General features: G+C 39.8%; 1 protein-coding gene across 1 annotated transcript; it reads right to left on the bottom strand.

Annotated features, from left to right (window-relative positions):
* Window positions 1-892: 892 nt before the first annotated feature.
* ovol1a (ovo-like zinc finger 1a) lies at window positions 893-11,629 on the bottom strand. Its single transcript, XM_031304116.2, has 5 exons — window positions 11,530-11,629; window positions 4,349-4,578; window positions 3,343-3,558; window positions 1,957-2,101; window positions 893-1,559 (listed from the first exon to the last, which is right to left on the bottom strand). The coding sequence occupies exons 1-5, from the start codon at window positions 11,627-11,629 to the stop codon at window positions 1,246-1,248; spliced, it is 1,005 nt and encodes a 334-aa protein (XP_031159976.1). The 3' UTR covers window positions 893-1,245.
* Between the last annotated feature and the right edge of the window lie 11,949 nt (window positions 11,630-23,578).

Raw genomic sequence — 23,578 nt, 5'->3', positions numbered from 1 at the left:
TTTTGAATATGTGTGGTCCTCCATGTTTTCTTCTTCAAACTTGCCGGGGCCGGGAAGCTACGATACCCATTAGCAGCATTAGCAGCATTAGCAGCACCTGTGAGTTTATCATGTGACAGCGAAACCGTGAAAGGCGGAGCAGTATGTCCTGTATGTCCCTTACCGGCTAACGTATTTCAAGATGGCGCATGAATACGGAGCGTCTACCCCAGTTCATGCGAATGCAAATGTAACATTTCAAGCCAAAAGGAATACTTGGAATTGATGGTGGTGGTAAATATTCATGAAAAAGGACAAGTTTGTGAACGGGCAACACAGATTTTGATAATGAACAACTAAACACGTTATACACTGGACCTTTAATGAAGAAAAATCCTCACATTTTAGAAACTGGAAACAATCCAAACAGTTGTGTGTTTAATGGTCTAATCATTTCAGCTGGACTTGTAGGCCGTTATATCGTTGGGTAGTATCATTTATAATAAAAACATTGTATTTAATAAACTACTTGTGTTATGTGTCTAAAAATCTTAATGTGTAAAGTAACTAGTAACTAAAGCTGTCAGATTAATGTAGTGGAGTAAAAAGTACAATATTTCTCTCTGAGATGTAGCGGAGTAGAAGTAGAAAGTGGCATGAAAAGAAAAGACTCAAGTAAAGTACCTCAACATTTGTACTTAAGTACAGTACTTCACTAAATATACTTAGTTACATTCGAACACTGCTCAGTACATATAACCTGTTACCACACCTACACACACTGATACAACGAGCGAGAAAAATGTTTTCCAGAATGTGTCTATAACGGAGCTTCCGTTTGTTTTTGTGGCTATTATGTAATATTGTATCTAATGTAGCTTTTTGAGACAAAAAAAGAAAATGATTTCTCGTGTATATATTACTTCCTTTAATGAACAAAGTACTTTCATAGAAAAAAAAAATTCATCTTTTTTTGCTGTACAGAAACACACCACAGGAAATATTCACACGCAATACAGATGAAGAAAAACATGTTGGTATTTAAAGAGAGGCTTGGCCTTGCATTATTTCATTTAAGGTTGTAGTCTGCGATATATACAGATACCCAAATCCATACACACATACATTTACATACACATACAGACATTTACTGTACTTTCCCCACTGCTATCTAAATTGGCATCCACCTGTCCTTGCATCACTCCACTTATATGTCCAAATGTACCGAGTTTGTCGTTTGATGATCTTCCGGGTGCCCCTCCCCCTCTACTGCCCCGCTGATCCAGTGGTATCATCACTGTCAGCTCCGTGCGCGGAGCCTGGGGACGATCCTCCGCCGGCTCTCCTCGCGGCCTTCCCCTTCAGCAGCGCACTGTCGGGGTGAAGCGAGTGGAGGTGGATCACCAGCTCCTCCTGAGATCCCGACGTGAGGCCGCACTCCTCGCAGACGTACAGCTTGTTGCGCCGCTCCTTGTAGGCATACTTCTGCGTGACACTGTGGATCTTCTTCATGTGGGACTCCAGGGAGCAGCGCTGGGTGAAGGCCTTTTCGCAGAGCGTGCACTTGTAGGGACGGACTCCTGTTTTGGAAAATGTGACAAACCAGAATCAGAATCAGCAAATGTTTTATTGCCACAATAAGTACACTAATGTGGAATTTGCCTTGGTGCAAGGTGCATACATAAACAAACAAACAAACAAACATATTAAACAGTAATATGACATAAACACAAAATACAGAAAAACAAATATATACATACAAAATAACCTGCATAAGAAAAAAAGAAGCTGAATGGGTTGAGTGCAGAATTTTCAAAGAATATATAGTATGTAGTATATGCAATGGGCAGATGTAAAGTCCAGGATGAAGGTTAGTGCAAAGTGTAGTGACCAGGGATGGGGGGGGGGGGGGGCCATCTATTATTGTTACCTTTGTGTTAATGCACGTGTGTGACAAACATGAAAGTGGGAAGCTACCTGTATGTGTGCGTACGTGTCTCTTTAGGTCAAAGGTGTCGTTGAAGCCTTTGCCGCAGAAGCTGCACGGGTGTCTCTTGGTGTCGTTGTGACACTTGAGATGTCTGTTTAACATGCGCTGGTACTGGAAGGTCTTCTGGCAAACCTACATGCAGCAACAATACAAACATGATGTCAGCATTCAATGTTCAAGTCAAGTCAAGTGGGTTTTATTTATTTATCAACCATATACACTGTATATAGTGAGACAAAACAACGTGTTGTCGTGGATCAAGCGGTGTTACACGCTGAGCACGCTGTTACATTTAAAATATATAAAGCCGACATTTGAGACAGGCTACATTTAGTGCACACACATTATAGACTATACATAAAGTGCAATTACTACTTAAAGTAGAGCATTTAAGACAGACAAGGGACAGGACAGACAACAGACAACAAAAGACATGGCATAAGTAGACTTGTAACAGAGCACTGATTGTTATAAGTTAGGTTCACCGTGAGGTGGAGGTGGAATATATACAATTTAGCAGCAGAAAAAAAAGTGCAGGAGTGCATTTCAGTTCAGTGTGAAAAATTTGCATCATGTTTTGTTGTTCAACAATCTGACTGCTTGAATGTTTCCAACCAAAAGGGGAGTGTGTGTGTGTGTGTCCCTGAAGCCTAACAAACACGATTAATGCATTTTCTTCCTCATAAAACATTTGCAAAAATTTGGTTTACATCCATGTTAATATCATCATTATGGGTGTAACGATATGTCTGTAACGACACTCAGCTCACGATTCCATTCGATTCACGATTTTAAGTTCCCGATACGATTTTCTCAGGATCTGTTCTGTTTTAACAGAATGAGCTGCAGACAAATTACTGAAAATATTCATATATTTCTATAAACTGATCAAAATAAAAGATGCGTCCTCTTATTGAAATAGCATTTTATCTTAAATAACAGAAATTAAATAAAAATAATAATACTTAGATTTCTAAAACAAATCCCACATCCAAATAACTAAATAAATAGAAAGAAATCTCTTCAAATAAATGAACTGAGAAGATGTAGCGACGTCTGAAGTCAAACAAGTGAAATCTCACGTAGATTATGCCCTGGGACGTTTAAAAATTGCATCGCAATTCATTTTCTATCTTAACTGGTTGTCATCTTTACACATTTATATTGATTTTTAACCGATTCACGATGCATTGTTACATCCCTAATCATCAACAAAGGTAATTACATACAAATGTTGTATTTGTTTTGTTGGCAATGTTTCGATGAACATTTTTTTCGGCACCAGAGAATGGAGTGTGTTTACGGTGAATGTCCCGATTCTTCACCACACTGATTTAAGAATTATAAAGTATATTACTTCAACAAAAACGCACCTGGCACACAAATGCCGCTGTTGCCCCCGATTGCGATCTATGACTATGACCTGCTGATCTGGTCACCATGGAGACCGCTTCCCTGGGGTCGGGGCTTGTCGTCAAGGCAACTGGCATCACAGCGTTTGGAGTTGGAGTTGGAGCTGGCGGGGTGGGAATGGGAGGAAGAGAGAGAGGAAGAAGAGCTGGGTCGGGCGGTAACTCGCCTGTAGTTACCTGTCAGGGAGAGAGTGAACGAACATATTAATTATTCACATTCAACTTAATTTATCTGCAATTATAAAGACATTGTTTCATTCATTTCTACCGCTTTAACGTGTAACACTGAGCTGCAATCCCACTAGGGCTGGGTATCGCCAATGATATCCCAAATCGATTCGATTCCGATTCACAACGTCCCGATTTGATTACATTTTGATTCAATATCAATTTGGTTAGGGAGATTTCAGTTACAATGCCAGTTTAGCTTGTATATAAAAGCCATTCTCAGAGAACTTCTGCTAACACATCCATGGTGAAAAGGCAGATATTAAAAGATGATGATTTCGGGATTTTATTAATTGATATAAAATCACTCAAACAAAGATCAATTTTAATTGGGGAACCGATTATTTTAACCCCCATATGGTAAATCTAACACGTTAGAAAATAATTTAATAAAAAATGAAATTATTATTTGAAAATGATACCTCATCTGGAAATAAAGCAAAGATATTAGACTAATTAAGACATTCAATAAGAAAAATATAATCCAGTTTATGGGGTGTAGTCATTTGTAATTCAGACGTTTTGATCTACATATTTCAGTTGGTATCCCAAAACATTCCCTCCTTATGTAACGCATCAAAGAGTGGTCTCCCCTCAACCGCAAGATTGGCGGTTCAATCCCAGGCTCCTCTGGCCACATCTTTGCAATTTGGTATTGAATGACGAAGCATTTTTCGATATTCGATAGGCTACTAAGGAGGCCCTATTTGTCAGTCACGTGTTCCCACGTTTCCTTCACCTTGATTTTGGAGCGGACGTATGTAGAGCTGCCCTGTGAACTCCTCCTGACATCGGACCTCACCTCCGGCGAAGGCGCAGGGCTCTGCGGTCGGCCCAGCATCGTGCTGGACGGAAGCTCAGCGTGTGTTTGCGCATCGGAGACGGAGCGCTTGGAGAGGCAGAGAGGCGTCGTCTCGGCAAGGCTGGCTTCGGCCTCCATCATCAGGACGGTCGGAGGGAAGATGGAGACTGGAAGAAGAGAGAGTGTCACCTGTTAACCCTTGTGTCGTCTTATACCGGCGACCATGCACTTGTTGTTTTACTTCATTCTAACTTACTTTTGCACTTCTTTTTGGAATTCATGGTCAATAAACCTCATTTATATGAAATTATACCTAATTGCGGAGTTAAAAAAGCAGAAATTATGAATTATTTTGACTAATAGTTTTGACAAATAAGATCAGAGGAACGTATATGTTGATGGGTGATCACAGATATGTCAAAGTTCATTCAGGATACTGTTTTGAAACCATTTCAATTGTTTTTTCAAATGCTACACAGCTTCATCATTAATAGTTAAGCAGTTGTACATTTTGTATTCCCAACTTGTATATATTTTAAATAGTTGCTCTTGTATTCTATCCTATTATTATTTCATGTTTATTGTATGTATGTATATTGTATCCTATTATTTCATGTATATTGTATCCTAGTATTTCATGTATATTGTATCCTAGTATTTCATGTATATTCTGTGCTGTGTGTCTGATATTTTGCTGCTGTAACACTGTAATTTCCCATTTTTGGGATCAATATCTATCTATCTATCTATCTATCTATCTATCTACTGTATCTATCTATCTATCTATCTATCTATCTATCTATCTATCTATCACTAAATGAGCTTCTGTGTCGATGCGCACTGGTTCATACAGCAGCACATTCTACACATCGATAATTCATGAAAATATATGAAAATCAAGCATGTCCTCACATTTACTTAAGTTATAAATGTAAGTAAGCTAAATAGACAGTGATCTCTTTAAATCATCTTTAATCTCTTTAAAAATAGACAGGAAAAAGAGGCTAGGTGGCGAGAGAGTGTAAGAGAACAAAAGAAAGAGAGAGAGAGAACGAAGTATAGATATTTCTTGTGCTATAGAATTTCACAATGTGGAGCAACCAGCCTGGACCGGTTCCTATTTGCACACTCGCTCAATTAGCAAACATGCAGAGTTAAGTATGTATTTGTGTGTGTGCACGTTTGGCTTTTTGTTTTGTACTTCTTATTTTGCTCACACACACACACACACACACACACACACAAAGACATGCACACACACCTGTCTTTTGGAGTCTCAAAAGGTTTCTATGACTCTACTGCTGGTGCTGCAAGACTTTCTGGTCAGACAAGTCTAACTGTAATGGTACTGTGTGTGTGTGTGTGTGTGTGTGTGTGTGTTCAGGTAGCCCGGAGGCAACTGTGGTTCAGCTCAGTGAAGACAACGAATCAGTTGACACTGCCGGGCCTCAATCAGATAAAACTCAAATGCATATGCAAATGAAGCCCCATGCCCAGTAAACCACGCAGATGAAAAGATGAAAAGACAAAACAACCGATCTGTATACCAGCGGAGTTAACGGTACGCTGTGACACACATTGACAGCTCTGTGTACACTGTGACACATCAACAGCTGGGTCCGTTCAGATTTGGTCAAGAGCAGGGATGTAATGATGCATCGTCAGAAAACATATATATATATATATATATATATATATATATATATATATATATTTCATCATAATCCTACAACACACTACGTTTCATCATCTGTAGTGGTCGCTCTTTTCTTTATTTGTTAGGCCATAGTAACCGTTTACTTGCAATGCCAGCAGAGACCGAAAAAAAAACACAATGAAGCTTCTACACTAGCTCTGCTTACCCTCTCTGGCTGACCAATCACAGCAGGGGGATGGAAAACGTGTCACTGAGGGCCGCTTGTGATTTTTATCCCAGGAATTTCGCCACAGACACCCAGTACGTAATAAATGCAAATGCAAGGGCTTTCATCAGTGGATCATAGGCTCAATCAGCGATAGATAGCGACTTAACAGACATTTATTTAAATTAAAATCTTCTAGGTTTTTACTTTAATGTACATGGTGTTATGAAAATTGTGAAAAATATCCACGACATCTTCAAATACTCGTTTTGTCCGGCCAACAGTCCAAAACCCGAAGATTTCCAATGTCCAATTATACAATATTAGTGTTAAATCTAGAGGTGCAACAATGAATCGATTAATCGATTAGTTGTCAACTATTAAATTAATCGCCAACTATTTTGATAATCGATTAACTTTAAAAAAAAAAAAATAAGATTTCTCTGATTCCAGCTTGTTAAATGTGAATATCTTCTAGTTTATTCTCTCCTTTGTGACAGTAAACTGAATATCTTTGAGTTTTGGACAAAACAAGACATTTGAGGACGTCATCTTAGGCTTTGGGAAACACTGATCCACATTTTTCACCATGTTTTGACATTTTTATAGATCGAACAACTAATCGATTAGCCTAATCGAGAAAATAATCGACAGAGTAATCGACTATGAAAATAATCGTTAGTTGCAGCCCTAGTAAATCCTCATGTTCGAGGAAGCCTAAACCATATATAGTTGACATTTAGACCTTTTTGTACCCTTTCATTATAATTCCTAAACTATTTACCAGTACAAACGTCTAACTTTTAATGGTTTCTTTACGTTACAAAGTGTTTGAGTGACTCGATTGTTTTAGCTCAGAGAACAGCGTACAGGCCGTGTTTGTAAATCTTTCTTTATTATTCCTGCGTGGTGATAGTTTCTGTGGCGACTGCTGCTGGCCGGACATTTAATCTCATCTTGTATTGTTTGTTCACCCCCCTTCCCCCTCACCGATGAATGAAGTGTGTGTGTGCACTTGGATAAGTGTCTGTAGGTAGGTAGGGTGAGGGGTTTGAAATACCCCAACTGTTTCCCCGTAGAGAGAGAAAGAGAGAGAGGGAGAGAGTTGTGTTGTTCGAAATGAACTTGACGTAGCTCAGCTGGGAGCCAACAATCGGTAGATAACTTTAACAAACACAGGGTGTGAGTGTGTGTGTGTGTTTGCTGAAGGCGTACTATCTGCCGCAGTGGGCTGTCTTCAGGGCCTGTTACATTTCCTCTTACCCAATAAACATTAACCTTGCAGAAGCCGGGACAGACCATGAGTGGAAACCCTCTCCGATACGATGAACTCACATAATTAGAGCCCAACTGATAAATCGTCAGGCTGATATTATCGGCTGACATCCTGTATTACTGTAGTGGGCTACTTTGGGAAACACGCTTATTGGAAAGTTGAAAAGGAAACGCTAATTCAAAAAATTCAGAAGGAATCCGACCCCTGCAGCTCATTCAGAACGCAGCGGCTCGACTTGTCTTCAACCTCCCCAAGTTCTCTCACACTACACCGCTCCTCCGCTCTCTTCACTGGTTACCAGTTGCTGCCCGCATCCGCTTCAAGACACTAGTACTCGCATACAGGGCCACGAACGGATCAGCCCCAGCATACATCCAGGACATGGTCAAACCCTATACCCCAACCTGCCCAACCTGCTTGCTGCCCCCTCACAGCGAGGGACAACTAATCACTCAACAAAAACCCGACTGTTTGCTGTCCTGGCTCCTAAATGGTGAAATGAGCTCCCTATCGACATCAGGATAGCCAAAAGCCTACGCATCCGTTTCCAGGCTTTATGCTAAGCTAGGCTAACAGTCTCTGAGTTGCAGCTTGCATGATTGACAAAAACATGTGTGAATGGTATATATCGTCATATCTCAAATATGTGTCAGTACCAGATTTAAGGTATCTAGATTAAATTGTCTGTTTGTGTTACGCATTTATAGATTAAAATCAGAGAAAATATAATATTTTAATACTATCTATAAAAACCTGTAACAAGAGCTTATCAGTAGCTATTTTGCTATATTAACACAGACAACACTAAGTAATGTAAGTATCATTACTTAATCCCAGTATTATTCTGGTGTCCTTTGTTTACATGTATACTAGACTTGCTGTTACTTAATCTTACCGTGTTCCTTGAATTCTCTTGTGTAGTTCCTTTCTTTTTTACTTCCTTATTTATCTGTACTTATTTCTGTCTTTGTGGAGCTGTGCCACCTGAATTCCCCCTCTGGAGATCGATAAAGGTTTATCTTTCCCTATATCTTTTTTCTATATCTTAAAATGCCCCGTGTCATCTGGCTCACACCGTCAATACTGAAATGCATCAATGTTTCAGTTTGTAATACTGTAAGATTTGAATGTTTGCACTTATTTCATTTTTCCATACTTTGTATTTCCTTTAGCAGCGTGGCCTTTTACACATGTCAGAGTTCTACCTTAAACCCTTTTTATTATTTATAAGCAATGTTTTGCCTGATCGCAGATAAACCAGCCAGTGTGAGTGATATACACTTTTTATGTGTCTGAGTTAGAGGCTAATTTGAGACTGATGATGCATCGGAAACAGGCACTGACACATGTTTGTGGATTGAAGATAAAAATAAATTCTTCTACACACACCCACACCAAAAAATTGTCCAAACGGATGGCACCTAGCGCCTCATACAAATATTCAACAACCCTGCAATTATCATACCTGTGTGTGTGTGTGTGTGTGTGTGTGTGTGTGTGTGTGTGTGTGTGTGTGTGTGTGTGTTTCACCCGCACGTCAGGCAGGTACGTCAAGTAACGGCACATACCAGAGACTTTGGCTTAAACAGTTGCAGGGTTTGGTAAGGAGTGTTAACTATGCGTATTACGCACTGACGCCGAGTTGTTTTTTTTTATCTTACAGATATGCTTACATTACAAATTAAATATTTTGATCTAAATAACTTTTCTACGACGACTTATTCTTATTTTCTTGGGTGTTGCTTAAGATTGACCATGACTAAAAGTCACAGTTAGACTAACACACAGTTTACAGAATCCCCTTGCATTAAATAAGTAAATGTGGTTTTCTGTGCGTAAAATCAGCGTCCAAAGGCTTCACATGTGCTGTTGATGGTTCCAGAAAATACATGCATGCTTCTAAACTATTATTTGACAGGGTTATTAGTTCTTTCAAACCACCGGAAAGTTAGCCGCTGTTCAGCACATCCAAGTGTTCCGGTTTCAAACAGCAGAGAGGATGTAAAAGTCAATGATTAAAAGTTAACGGTGATGAGATGTGGAGGAAAAAGACAAGAGAGAGAGAGAGAAAGAGGGGGAGGGGAGAGAGAGAGAGAGAGAGAGAGAGAGAGAGAGAGAGAGAGAGAGAGAGAGAGAGAGAGGGTTTGGGTGTAGTCCCGTTACTTGTTATCTGATACCGACGTGGTCTTACAATAAAAACTCCGCCGATGGCAACAATGGAGATTGTTCTCAATGAGTAGAAGTGGACTCCCTGTTTACTTGTCATTTAAATGCAAAGTCGGCGGGGGCAAACACAACGTTAACTGAAAAGCCACACACGTCAAGCTCAACATTTTACAGTTAACAACATGTCAGCTCTTGTAGGCTACTTTTTTTTTTTTTTTTTTTCAGTTGAGGCAACCAAGTCAGAAAACGTTATTTCCTGTGGGACGTCGGGACCGCAATGAAAACAACAATGCCATCACCCATGTCATGTCTGAAGAAAGGGGTTTGGATTTAAAGGATGTGAGGAAAACTTACACTACCGGTCAAAACTTTGGGGTCACTTAGACATGTCCATTCCACTCCATTATAGACAGAATAGCAGCTGAGATCAGTTGCATTGTTTTTTTAACCAGGGCAGCAGTTTTCAGATTACATTATGTGCTTACATAATTGCAAAAGGGTTCTCCAATGTTTTCTCCGTTGGCCTTTTAAAATGATATCAGATTAGTAAACAGAATGTGCCTTTGGACCATTGGATGAATGGTTGCTGATAATGGGCAATGTAGTCTAGATATTGCATTAAAGATCAGCCACTTCTTTCTACAGCAGTCAAGAACCCTTTGGAAATTATGTAAGAACATAATGTAATCTGAATACTGCTGCCCTGATAAAAAAAAAACAATGCAACTGATCTCAACTGGTATTCTGTCTGTAATGGAGTGGACATTTCTAAGTGACCCCAAACTTTTGACCAGTAGTGTAGGTCTGTAAGAATCATTCCCATCAAGGCTCACAATCACAACCTTGTAGCTACTAAGCTTTAAACTCAAGCTCTCACCAAAAGGACAGAACTGACTGAGCAGTCAAAAGTCTACATTTCTTATTATCTATATCTTATTTTTTTTTTTTAGTGTTTCCAAGGTACTTACGTGGACCATATGAATAGTTGATAAGTGGATGGCTATTTGAATATGAGTAGCCATACATGTATGAGTGCTTTTGTGTAATTATGTGTATTTTTATTTTTATTTTTATAGGGCTAGACTTTCTATTTTCCTAAACTGATGTAAATTCTGCTTTTTAATTATTTATTGTTTAACTGTGAGCATGAATTCAATCAACTCAAACTCATTTTCATATTCATAATTCAATGCAGTGCTAAGCTGTACAAGGAGGAAGCTAGGGCGCTGCAATCAGGGGTTGAAGGTCGCTATGTAAAAAGCAACGGGCCCTTGATAGGCTGTTAGGCCGCAACACACAGTGCCTTGGTAAATGACGGATATGAAAGTGCAAACATACCGCCTTCTGTTATCTGCTGAGGTGTTTTATGTGAGCTTTAAATTAAAATGATTTATATAGGACTATGTTTAATAATTAAAAATACTTTAACGTGGATACCGGCTGATTTAAACGGTTGTTCTGACTCACACACAAACATTAAATAAAAATGAGTGTTTAAATAGGCCAAAAGACAAACATCCGCAACTTCACCCTTCATGCAGGAACTATATACTGTCTCTTCACGGCTCGCTGTGTTTCCCGTTATTCTCTGGGCCCCGGATGGGACTGCGAGCCGCCCCGTTACAATCACAACCCGATTCCCCCCTCCCTTCCCACCCGCACATTCCTAGTGGATCCAAAACCGCATGGAAATCCACAAAATTCGTGCGTAAACGCACCCAGAGACGCGCCAGGACCCGCTGTGTATAGCCTATGCTTCTGTTTTTAAAAAAACAACAAATAGGCTGTGGCTCATTACAACAGCGTGGACTCACCTGGGATGTAGACGTCCCCTCGCTCATGATCAGGCAGCTCGCTCCAGTTCCGCTTTCCCGGCGAAACATTCGCCTTTTTTACCAGAAAGGCCCTCGGCATGCTTAATTAACACGCAGGACTTTTTAATGTAGGTATTAAGAGAAGTCGATTTTCCACGACGTAAAGTCCACAAAAAGTTCCAAAAGCAGTAAAGTCCAAAGTGGCAGGAAAAAAATGGAAGGTGTCGGTCCCCTCTTCTCCTTCCTCCTTGCACCTTTCTTTTCGTTTCGCAAGCGGTGCACCGGTTTAATATCCTTCTTTTTGTTGTTGTTGTTGTTGTTGCCTCGCACACCTTTCTCTCAACCTAATTATTTTTTTCCAGCTGTCAATCCAAATCAAAAAAAAGGAACGAGAAGTCTTTTCGGTCGGACAGGTGAGTCTGCTCAGGTGTGCAACCCCGACAGGTATAGACGAATATCCCCTACAGCGAGCTGGAATAACGGGAGAGTGTGTGTTAGTGGGTTGAGAGAGCGGCTTGTATCCTGATCACACACACACACACACACACACACATACAGGCGATAGAGGTGGGTCAAAAAGCAACACAGGTACTCCTTTGAAAAGCAGGAAACCGGCGCAAGCGCGCATGCGCGTCAGAAATAACGGTGACAACAAGCCGGGGAGAGTCTGGGTTAGGTTAGGTCTCTGTATACCTGCTGAACCGGTTTACCTCTCCCTGCCCTCGCTCTGTCTCAGTCTTCCCCCTTTCTTTCTCCACCTCTTCTCCATTCCGCTTCAAGGTGTGGGAAACGGTGCAAATGACAAGGAAGAAAAAGACAATTTGGGGAAGAGTGAGTGTGTGAGGAGGGGGGTGAAGAGTACAACAGAGACATAACTGCACACACATTCCCCCTGGAGCTGCATGAGCAGTCAAAAGGCTAATAAAGGAAAGGCGTGCAATATGTAGGCTATATCTTTTTAACCCCATCCAGTAAATAAACAGCCTCTGGAACAGAATAAGATCTTTTAGACACAGGTAAAATGTAGCTAAAGTTCATCATCTGTTCTTTTGTTCGACCATTTTATACTTTAACTTTATTGTCCCAGAGGGGCAGGGCCGTAGGTTTCGTTTCAACATTGGGTGGGGACCGGGGACACATGATAAACGGGGTCTGGGGGGGGGGGGTCATCCACCAGAAAATGTTGAGCATCAAACACTTTAATTTCCTGCATTCTGGTGAATTGATGAACAATTTATTGTGCGAATGTTTTTATTTATGTGCAGGAACTTATAATTCGCATGTATTGTTCAAAACATTCCGCATATTCAAAACACCCCACTTGTTTCGGGATGCTTTTTTAAAATTTATTTTTAGGAATCATGTACATCTCAACAACACATCTATAAGCCAGAAGCTCAGAAGTTTAAAGCTAGATACAAGACAACAAAAATTAGATCTTTATTTTTCACGCTCCCTGTTGTGTTCCTTAACTTAACACCCCGATGTAGCACAAGTAGACACAGTTCTTGTTTTTTTCTATACATGTTTTGAGCCCCCTGAACGGTTATTTTTACCTCTGCTGGGGAGCGGGTTGTCTTTCATATCTTTTGAAGGGGACATATCCCCTGCATCTCAACTCTACGTCTATGCAGTCCCTTCTGCTTGCAGCCAAGAAGAGGACAACTGTAAATTATCTCCAGCCTTAGAAATTGCTCTCTTACGGAAAATACAAGACAGATCAGGCAGTTTAACACCAATGATCTTAAACTGCAAGTGTCACCTGTTTACCAAAACCCCATTCGGAGGATTCTTGTCAGGTTGGGAAAGTTGCTGAACAACACAGCATTTCAGGACGAATCACTGAAGACAAAGTCCACTTTTTAACTTGAGGTGAAACAAGTGATTCTGTGCCATTTTCAGTGTAGCATCCTTATTCTTATTAACCAACATTTCTGTAAACGTGCCAGTGTTAGCCAGCCGGCTAATTTTCAACTGTAGTCCTTTGGCCAGATGATTTTAGACCAGAGCAACAGGAAACAGCAATGCATTAGTACAGGTTAAACTATACAGACAGTATTCAACAGGACACCATACAGACAGCTCAACAAATAAGCTTTCTCAGTAAGCCACGCAGAGCTACAGGAAGCAGCAAGACATTAGCACAGTTACACATCAGCAGTATCCCCATTCAGTATAAGAAGCCATGCCGGCATCAAAACACAGCCAAGCAACACAGACACCATTCAACCATGCAAAGCAATAACAAGCAGTAATAAAAAAGATGAAATAGGCTATATCACTCATGAGGGAGGCATTAATACAGCACAGACTAATGAGATGGTAGAATAGTTAGTTAGAAAGTTAGAAATTCATATACAAATATAAACAAAAAAAAATCATCCATAGAAAAGTCGTATAAAAAGATATATATAGTAATCTATAACTATCCTGTGCATGTGGCCTCTCTGTGGATGAACTAAAAATGAAACCCCAATCAAATTTCATTGTAGTTTTTTTTTTTTAAACTGTGCTCAGAGAGGAAGCTCCATCCCAAAGGCATAGTGGCAAAATAAAAGATTTGTGATGTGGTTTTCTCAGGGTTTTTTTTCCTACACTGTAAATGATCACTCATGGCTCATGGGAATGTATCTCTGAGTCTTCTTTGTTTCGTTTTTAGCTGTTGCACTGAAGCTCATCTGCTCAGGAGTTTGAGCTGCATGTTAAATATGTAAATGTGCATAATAAATGGTTTCCTGTGTCCCATTCACATCATGTTATACTGTATTTGCATGATCCCGTTGGCCTTAAAAACAATTACTTTACTTTAGAGTGACCACAGTACTTTTTCCAGTCATCGTCGACATCGTACAGATATATATATATATATATATATATATATATATATATATATATATATATATATATATATATATATATATATATATACATATGTAGCTTGTTCTTCGGGTTAAATCTTTACACTCTTTTTAAAATCTTTACTCTTTATTTGGAGAATAAACCTTTGCTAAAACTCCCCTTGTCTCAATGCTGCCTTTGAGTCACATTTATTTGAGGGTGTAACACAGAACTTGTGTACTGAAATAGTGGAACTTCTTTCTTTACTTTTCTCATGCGTGCTAACAAGTGAAATTTGGTCATTTTAAAACAAGCAATGAGTCATTTGTTTGTTTTCGCCGTGTGAGGATCATAACACTGACGAGAACACCATCAATCAGCCTGAACGCACGTGAAATGTGAAATACTGCATCTAGCAGTATCTGAAACAAATTTATCCATTTGTTGATCGAGAGAAAATAAATCTGCAAATATTCAGAATAGGTGCCTAATATTTTTTTTTCAAGCAAAAATGCCTAGAACTAACTAGTTGCACCTCCTCTCATGTGATGACATTCGCTGCTTTTCTCTCCTGTTGTATGATATTGAACTTAACATTTTGGGGGTTTTGGAATGTTGCTCGGACAAAATAAGCAATTTGAATATGTAACCTTAGCTCCAGGAAATTGTAACTTGCATTTTCTGGCATTTTATACACAAGGCAAATGCGAGGCAAGTTTATTTGTATAGCACTTACACACAAGGCAACTAAATGTCCTTCACAGAGGAATAGAAACACACTGTAAACATACACAAGAAAAGTACATTCAAGAGACAAAGGGCATGTGCAACAAGAGAAGAGTTCAAATTCAGAAACATAATAAAATAGATATTAAAATGAATAAATGAAGCCAGTAAGAGTACATTTAAGGACAATTATATAATGTGTCAGATTTATGAGAAAGCTGCAGTTAACAATAATGTTTTTCAGATGCAAATGAGTTCACCTCACCTCAGACCTCAGGTTTTGAGGGATTTTGTTCCACAGGTGAGGAGCATAAAAACTATTCTCTTCACTTTGTTTGATCCTATAGTTCATTACATTACATTTAGCTGATGCTTTTATCCAAAGTGACTTACAATTGCTATATATCAGAGGCTGCACACCTCTGGAGCAACTAGGGGTTGAGTGTCTTGCTCAGGGACACATTGGTTGATGTATCACAGTGGGAATCGAACCCAAATCTCCCACACCAAAGGCATGGGTCATATCCACTGTGCCATCACCACCACCCTTCCTGGAACACCAACCTGTCCCACAAAATTGATTCATAGAGAAAATAATCAGCAGATGAATCAATAATGAATGTAATTCTTTATCTGGATCCCTGTTAGCTTCCACAAAGTGGTCGCTAGTCTTCGTATATACGGTCCACACAGAAGTGTAGGAAACAAACTGAAGTTTGTAAGAATGTAGTTTACCTTCTTCCTCTAGTTATCCGCTGGTTACTGTGGATTTACATTCCATAGTAGTGCCACAGTGTATAAATACTGTATGTGTCAGGGATGTTGCCGTTTAACAGCAGTATCATAGTACTTCATTTAGTATAATATTACCTTAAAAAGACAAAAAAAGGCCTGCTGTGTGTATATGTAAACGAGTCATTCAGAGATCAGTGTTTGCCCCACCTTTCCCTCCCTGCTGTGTGTGTTTACAACCCCCTCCTGCTTCTCCACTGTCCTCTTGTCTTTGTAATTAACATACCCACACCCACCCACCCACACCCACACACACACACACACACAGGCCTCTCGAAACACCTGGAATCTAAACATTACAACACACAGGAAAAAGACAGAAGTACACATGTAAGAGATAGAACTGCACTTTTTAAAACTCTCTCTCTCTCTCTCTGTCCCTCTCTGTTTCTCTGTCTCTCAGACACCCACACCCACACCCACACACACACACACACACACACACCTCTCGAAACACCTGGAATCTAAACATTACAACACACAGGAAAAAGACAGAAGTACGTCATGTAAGAGATAGAACTGCACTTTCTTAAACTCTCTCTCTGTCCCTCTCTGTCTCTCAGACACACACACACACACACACACACACACACACACACACACACACACACACACACACACACACACACACACACACACACACACACACACACACACACACACACACACACACACACACAGGCCTCTCGAAACACCTGGAATCTAAACATTACAACACAGGAAAAAGACAGAAGTACAAATGTAAGAGATAGAACTGCACTTTCTTAAACTTTCTCTCTGTCCCTCTCTGTTTCTCACACAAACACACACACACACACACACATTTCTCATGAACACATATATGATGTTCACCTCCATCTTGTCTTGGCTTCAACAAGGGCTTTAACTCAGATATCTTTCTACTTCATCAAAACCCTCCATCCACCTAGCATTTAACAACACAACAATCTGTCCCTAGTTTCGGTTTTCACTGCCGAGGAGAGGAAGAAAAAGCAATTTCCCCACTCTGGCTTTGTGCAGGCAAATTGTTTCCTGTCACTACAATTACCCGTTAAGTGAAAACCAAATGTAAAGCCTTCTCAATGAGGATGGGTGTAATAATTAGTTGTGTGTTCTTATCCACAGTGCTGTAACATATTTGGCAGGCCTTCTGTGCTCAGTTTGCAACTCATTTAGTTTGGTAAGTAATTCAGAGCTGTGGCCAGGATATCAGAAAAAAATGAGGTCAGGAGTAAGAACCGACCGAATTGCCTCCTTAGTATCAAGTTTAGAAAAATGCTTCGTCATTCAATACCAAATTTCAATACCTAAAGGAGTAAATCTTATCAGGGCCCGTGAGCCAATAAGCGTGCAGCATGCCTTTACCAAGATGTGTGTGTGTGTGTGTGTGTGTGTGTGTGTGTGTGTGTGTGTGTGTGTGTATGCGTGTTGTATTTTGAGAGGCTTGACCAGTATACGTCACAAAGATGTAAAAGTGCGGAAAAAATAGTACAAAACAGATTTATTTTTGTTAAAATGTATTTCATAGGATTGGTATCAAAATAAAGTATTGTTCAGGAGCCAGTATCGAATTCCCAGTATCGGAACCGGTAGAATGCTTGAGCGATACTCAGCCCTTGTCATGAGTCCCAGTGTGCCTGAGACACCCGACTCCAGCAGCAAGTTTTTAACTACTACGTGTTCTTTGACATTGACATCTTCATAGTTTGTGGTCCCCCCCCCCCCCTATATCATATCTAAACATGCTTTATCTACACCCGCTGAGTTAAGACTATTGGCCTCACTTTCAATGCAGTTAGGTTATAAAAGATACGTTTTCCATGACACGTGGGACAAGAACAGGAGAGTTGGGTTTAGGTAAAGAAGAACGGGACAGTTGGGTTTAGGTAAAGAAGAACGGGACAGTTGGGTTTAGGTAAAGAAGAACGGGACAGTTGGGTTTAGGTAAAGAAGAACGGGACAGTTGGGTTTAGGAAACGTGACAGCGGGACATGAAGACCGGTCTCTTGGGTGAAAGTCCTGCGGAATTTCGGGCTTTCATACTACTACAGAGTGAGAACAGGTTGCTCTAGTCTACATGTAAAAAATATTCATCATAATTGCAGAACCAATCAGCCAATTCTTTTACCTTTAACTATTTATTTTATTCCTTGTTTTCTGATGAAGGTGACAAAACATGGAAATCACCATAACGCATTGTTTTTACCCAAAATAAGAAACTATTTTATATGTTTTCCTACATCGTGATGTTACTACTAGTATGTTTAGAGACGCCCGGTTAGACCTGTTGCAACACATAATCAAACAGACTTATTTGTCTTACATGTTCATTTTTTTTAACATGTACATGTGCCATTTAGTTGGCAGTATACAAAAGTACAATATGTTGAAGCTTTGTTTTTAATTACTATAGTTGCAAAGGCCTGGGCCCTCTAACCCTGGGCAGAGATACTTGTTTTTCGCGGATTTAAAATTCAAGTCATTCAGTTTCTGTTCTACTTGACTCTTTAGATTTCATGTCTCTCAGTAAGTTCCTGTGTGGCTTCACCTGCAAAGTTTCCCATTTGCATGTGTAGATAGACAAACTAAAATAGACACACTTGGAATAGGAAGCAGGATTGGCTGCTGTCTGCTCTCCTCCACGTGTCAGAGCAGCGGTGAAGGAGAGCTTTTCTGATAAAAGGGAGTGGTGCAGAGCGATTGAATGAACGGCATGCTGCCAGGCCTGTCGGAGGAGTTGGGGCAGATGAGCTACCCTCCTCCATTCTTTCTTGTCTTTCTATTACAGCCCCTTCCTAACTTTCATTGACACTATTACCCTTTTTTTGTCACATCAAATCTAACCCTCTTTCACGCATCTAAACAGTCTTTGGATGTGTGTTTTGCTTAGAAAGATCTATATATCAGTGTTACCTTTGCTTCTTTTTTGAATCAGAAAGCGAGAGAGAGAGAGATGAGAGACAACAGGATCACCGGTTCAACAGGATTGGCGACTTCATCTCTTCTCTGGTGTCTTCCACATTACTGTTATTTATTTCTCTTTCGTCCTCTCTCCATGTTTGCCCTATTAAAGGAACATACAGGCACAGAAACAACGAAACACAGTTCAGCATCTAACCAAAAGTGTGAAGTGCAAAGTGATACACGGAGTAGGCTAGTACACAGAAAAACAGTAATATGTAAAGGGCAGATATAGACAGATAAATGTGGGTATGTGAGTACATCTACATGTATTGAATGGCAGTAAGATTTGCCAAAGAATGTCTCAACAATGTGAAGCATGGTGGTGTTTCTGCAGTGTTTTTTAGTTTTATTATTAGGGCACCTCTGAGTGGGTTCATCATCATCAACCTTTATTTAGTTCTCGGAGGAACAATTGAGGGCACACCCTCATTTTCAATGTAGCCGAGATTACACAAAATAAACACACTGTGGGAGCACTGGTCCGGTAGCATACTGTTCCTGCGTGTGTGTGTGTGTGTTTGTGCATGTGTAGCTGTTGACACAGAAAGAAGAAATGCTTATGTGATAATACCAGGGCCGGCCCGTGGCATAGCCAGTAAAGGCAAATGCTAGGGGCGCCGGCAGTCTTAACGATTAAAGAGAAATTAAAGATAATGAGAAAAAAGTGCCAAAAACGTTGAAAGAAGCGATAACAACATTGAAAGAAATGGCTATAACGTTGAAAAAAGTGACAAAAACGTCGGGAAAATGCCAAAAACTTCAAAGAAGCGACAAAGACATTGTGTAAAGCGACAAAATATGTCGAAAGAAACGACTAAAAAAAAGTCAAGGCTCAAAAAGAATGGAAAAAACGCCAAAATGTTAATATAAACAACGAAAAAAGCGAAAAAACTTTGAAAAAGTGGTAGGAACCAACAAAAACAGGGACAAAAACGACTAAAATGTAAAAAAAATAATGTCAAAAATGTCAAATAAAAGATTTTTTTTTGACAAAAGTGACAAAACAGGGAAAATTGTGAAAACTGAGGAAAACAAACATGAGACCAACGCAAAGAAACAACAGTGTTAGCTGTGAAAGTGTTTAAAGACTCGACGAAAAGGAAATGTCAACTCGGCAGAGCGTGTCAGTCAGATACTGCAGTCTAACTCAGTTATGTGTATCCATTGTCAGCGTCATTTCCCCGCTTCCCATTAATTTCTATGGGAGCAGCCACGCAATGCATTCTGGTAGCATTGCGAGGACTTTGGAGAAGCGGGGGCGTGGAGTTGAGCCCGCTTCTCATTTGCATAAAGTTGAATCCAGCCAACTTTATGCAAATGAGGAGTAAAAGTGTCACAGGAGGACACTTTCCACAACTCCACGGACATTCATCAACATCAATTTAGAATCTGAATTCTGTCATATCATGTATGTACAGTATGCTTTCAATGTCAAGTGCCCCCCCCCACAATTTTGAACCCAAAGTTACACCCTTGTCTAGACCACACTCTACAATTTACAGACACCCAACAATTTCCCCAAGAGCAGGCATTTAGTGCAACAGCAGCGAGGAAAAAGTCTTTGACCATGTTTGTACAAAGTCCACGTTTTATGACAAGACATTTTATTGACGATGAAAAAAAAAAAAACCTAATGTCAAAAGATGGCGCTGTTAATCAACAAAACACAAGAAGGGCAAAAGGACAGCAACCTGCTGCTCTAGTTCTTAATCACAACTGATCATCATAAATAGTTTCGATCAGCAGGTTCGGTGGCTTTTTCTAACGCTGACTGAATGCTCTTATCTCTGTTTTTCTTCCCTGTAATGAGCTCACTGCACCAAATTCCTAACAACTTAGTTGCATGGCAATAAAGTTTTGAATCTTAAATCTTGAATTATATGGAATGGCCAAATGGTTTCAATTCATTAATTAATTGTTATGTTATGTTACGGTTGGTTGTGGTTTGTTGTGACTCATTCGCTACACTGGCATTGTAACATTCCTCCGTTGTTTCTCTGCACCTTTCTATCAATCACTGAGTCTGAACTTTCAACCTCTTTGTCTTCTTGAGTTGGAACTGGAACATATTTTTTACTTAACATTTCAAAGAAAACGCAATAGCTTAGATGTTGACAAAATTTCTTTATTTGTAATTTTTTTTTTTATTTAAATTTTATTATTTTCTCTTTAGAAGGGCTACTGTTGGACAAAAATAATACAGTTTCATTTTCAAATACAATCAATAACGGTTTAGAATGGCTAAAATTTATTTATGAATATGCTACTTTGCCAAAATAATCATCAAATTGATTACACGTGATTCTTTAAAGTGCTCATTTTATGCTAATTTTCAGGTTCATAATTGTATTTAAAGGTTATATCAGACTAGGTTTACATGGTTTCATTTTCAAAACACACCATATTTTTGTTGTACTGTGCATTACTGCAGCTCCTCTTTTCACCCTGTGTGTTGAGCTCTCTGTTTTAGCTACAGAGTGAGACCTCTCACTTCTGTTACATCTTTGTTGGGAGTCGCACATGCGCAGTAGCTAGGTAAGGACTACTAGCCAGTCAGAAGCAGAGTATGAGGGCGTGCCACGCTAGCAGCTAGGCGAGCATTATAACGTGTGTTACAAAGTGACCACGTTTGTCTCTGAAGTAAAGGCTGGACTACAATAGAGCTGTTTGGAGCAGTTTGTGAACAGTGTTTTCTGTTGGAGATGGTAAGTCCCTTTGGGATGGACTTTGGGCTTTTTCACTTTGTAAACCTATAACGTGCACAAAAAAAAATATATAACACAATAAAGAAAAGGGGAAAAGCCAAAAAGCATAATAAGAGCACTTTAAGTGTTTCACTATTGTTATTAAACATACCCAAATAAATTGAGATTTATTTTACATTAAAAAAAAGCAGCAGGCTTAAATTTCAACAGTATGTATTTATTATTATATATATTATTTTTAAATTTTATTTTATATTTTAAGTGTTTTATTAAATATACCAAGCAGTAGCCTACATTTCCTCAAATAAATGTAGTGTGCCACGGCTGTCTTTGTTCTTTTGTTTGTTTACAGCTGCCACATCCGGAGAAGGTGGTGAGCTCCGAAGTTGTAGCAGAATTTTTACTTAATTTAATGGTGTCAAGCTAAAGTATAACTCCTTAGCTTTCAAACTGTACATCATTTTACAGGCACGCGGGAACCTATTTTTGACCAGGGTTGCTGAATTACAAAATAATGGATGTCTGACGAATTCTCCCCCCAGGAAATGTTTCAGATTTTGACAACTAAATACGTCATTTTAGCGCAGTGTATGGGTGAGAGTGAGAAGTTTTAGAAAAGTCCTGGGCAGCCACAAATTCCACTGTTCCACAATTATGCGACAGCACTCGCCACTCCGACTACACTGCGCGCACCCTAACCCCACAGAAGCGCACTTGACATCATTAGCCTATTTCAGTACTACGGTAAATTACTTTTCTGATCGTCAAAACCACACCAGAGATGTTTGTCTTGAAAATATATGCTAATAAACAGGCTGCAATGACCTCGCCAACAATTTCCTAACTTGTGCCTTCTCCACAGCAAATGTGTCCTAACCACGTCACAGCGGTTTCTGTTACACAAAACATATGGAATGAAAACAATCGTACTTACAGGCATTGCCCTCACAGGGAACGGAATTATCTTTAAAGCAACTTATTCTTTTTGCAGAATAACCAAAGTCTCAGGAGACACTGAACCAGCGTGTAAAACCGTAGTTCTTTTCCACACATGAACAGGAAGTAAGCTCGAACATGTTCCCGTATTTCAGGATAATTACCAATTGTGCCCAGTTGATGGCACTCTAAGGGGGCTTTCACACCGGAAAGTCCGGACCAAGGTTCATGTTTTTGTTACATTGTATACATTTGATCCAGTAAGTCTTGGTTTCACACTACAGTTATGCAAGCGCACTAAAGATCTATACGTGACAAAACTATGTCCTGCCGTCATCACATGGGTCTCCAGATACTTATAATTGATTGGTTTGTAGACGGGCTTCCCCGTCCTCTCGTATCCTCTCTCTGTGTCTGAGTTTTTTTCAACTGACTGCTGCTCTTTTTGTTTTGTTGTGATGTTGAGAAGCAAGACACGGGAACTTTCTTTCTGGAGCATTTATTGAGAGACAAACAGAAACCTACACTGTACATTTACGAGGCCTACCACTTAACAAGTAAACTGCTGATTTATATTCTGCTCTGATAGCCGACAGCTGTCTTGCACACTCTCTCTCACGTAGGCTACAAAGTAAGCACTGACAGCTGTTCCTTAAAGGAGCTTCCCCGGTCTTATAACACCAAGATAGCCTGCCAGAGCTTCTTGTATTTGGTCAGAATGTCCGAACCATCCAAAAAATGCTTTCACACTATAAATGAACCGGACCATGGTTTAGTTTGATCCGGACCGAGACCACCTCATTTGGTCGGACCAAATTTGGGCCGCTTGGTCAGGACCGTGGTCCGGGGGAGGTTTCACACCTGTAATTTTGGTTCGGATCAAACTGAAAAGTCTGAAAGTCCGGACCAAATGAGATAGGTATGAAAGCCCCCTAACACAACAAATGACACAAGGAACGGCTTATCATGCATTCTCATCTCAGCTGAAAAGACCGTTGAAAAGTTTCTGTCCCGAACCTCCTTCCAGGATAACTGAAGTTGCTTGGCTGACAGGGCTTTTCGAATCCTTCTGTAAAGTTATCGTTAGA

The sequence above is a fragment of the Sander lucioperca genome, chromosome 17, assembly GCF_008315115.2.
Source record: "Sander lucioperca isolate FBNREF2018 chromosome 17, SLUC_FBN_1.2, whole genome shotgun sequence".
Lineage (NCBI taxonomy): Eukaryota > Metazoa > Chordata > Actinopteri > Perciformes > Percidae > Sander > Sander lucioperca.
Note: the sequence above shows the minus strand (reverse complement) of the source record. Positions and strands in the feature narration are given on the sequence as shown.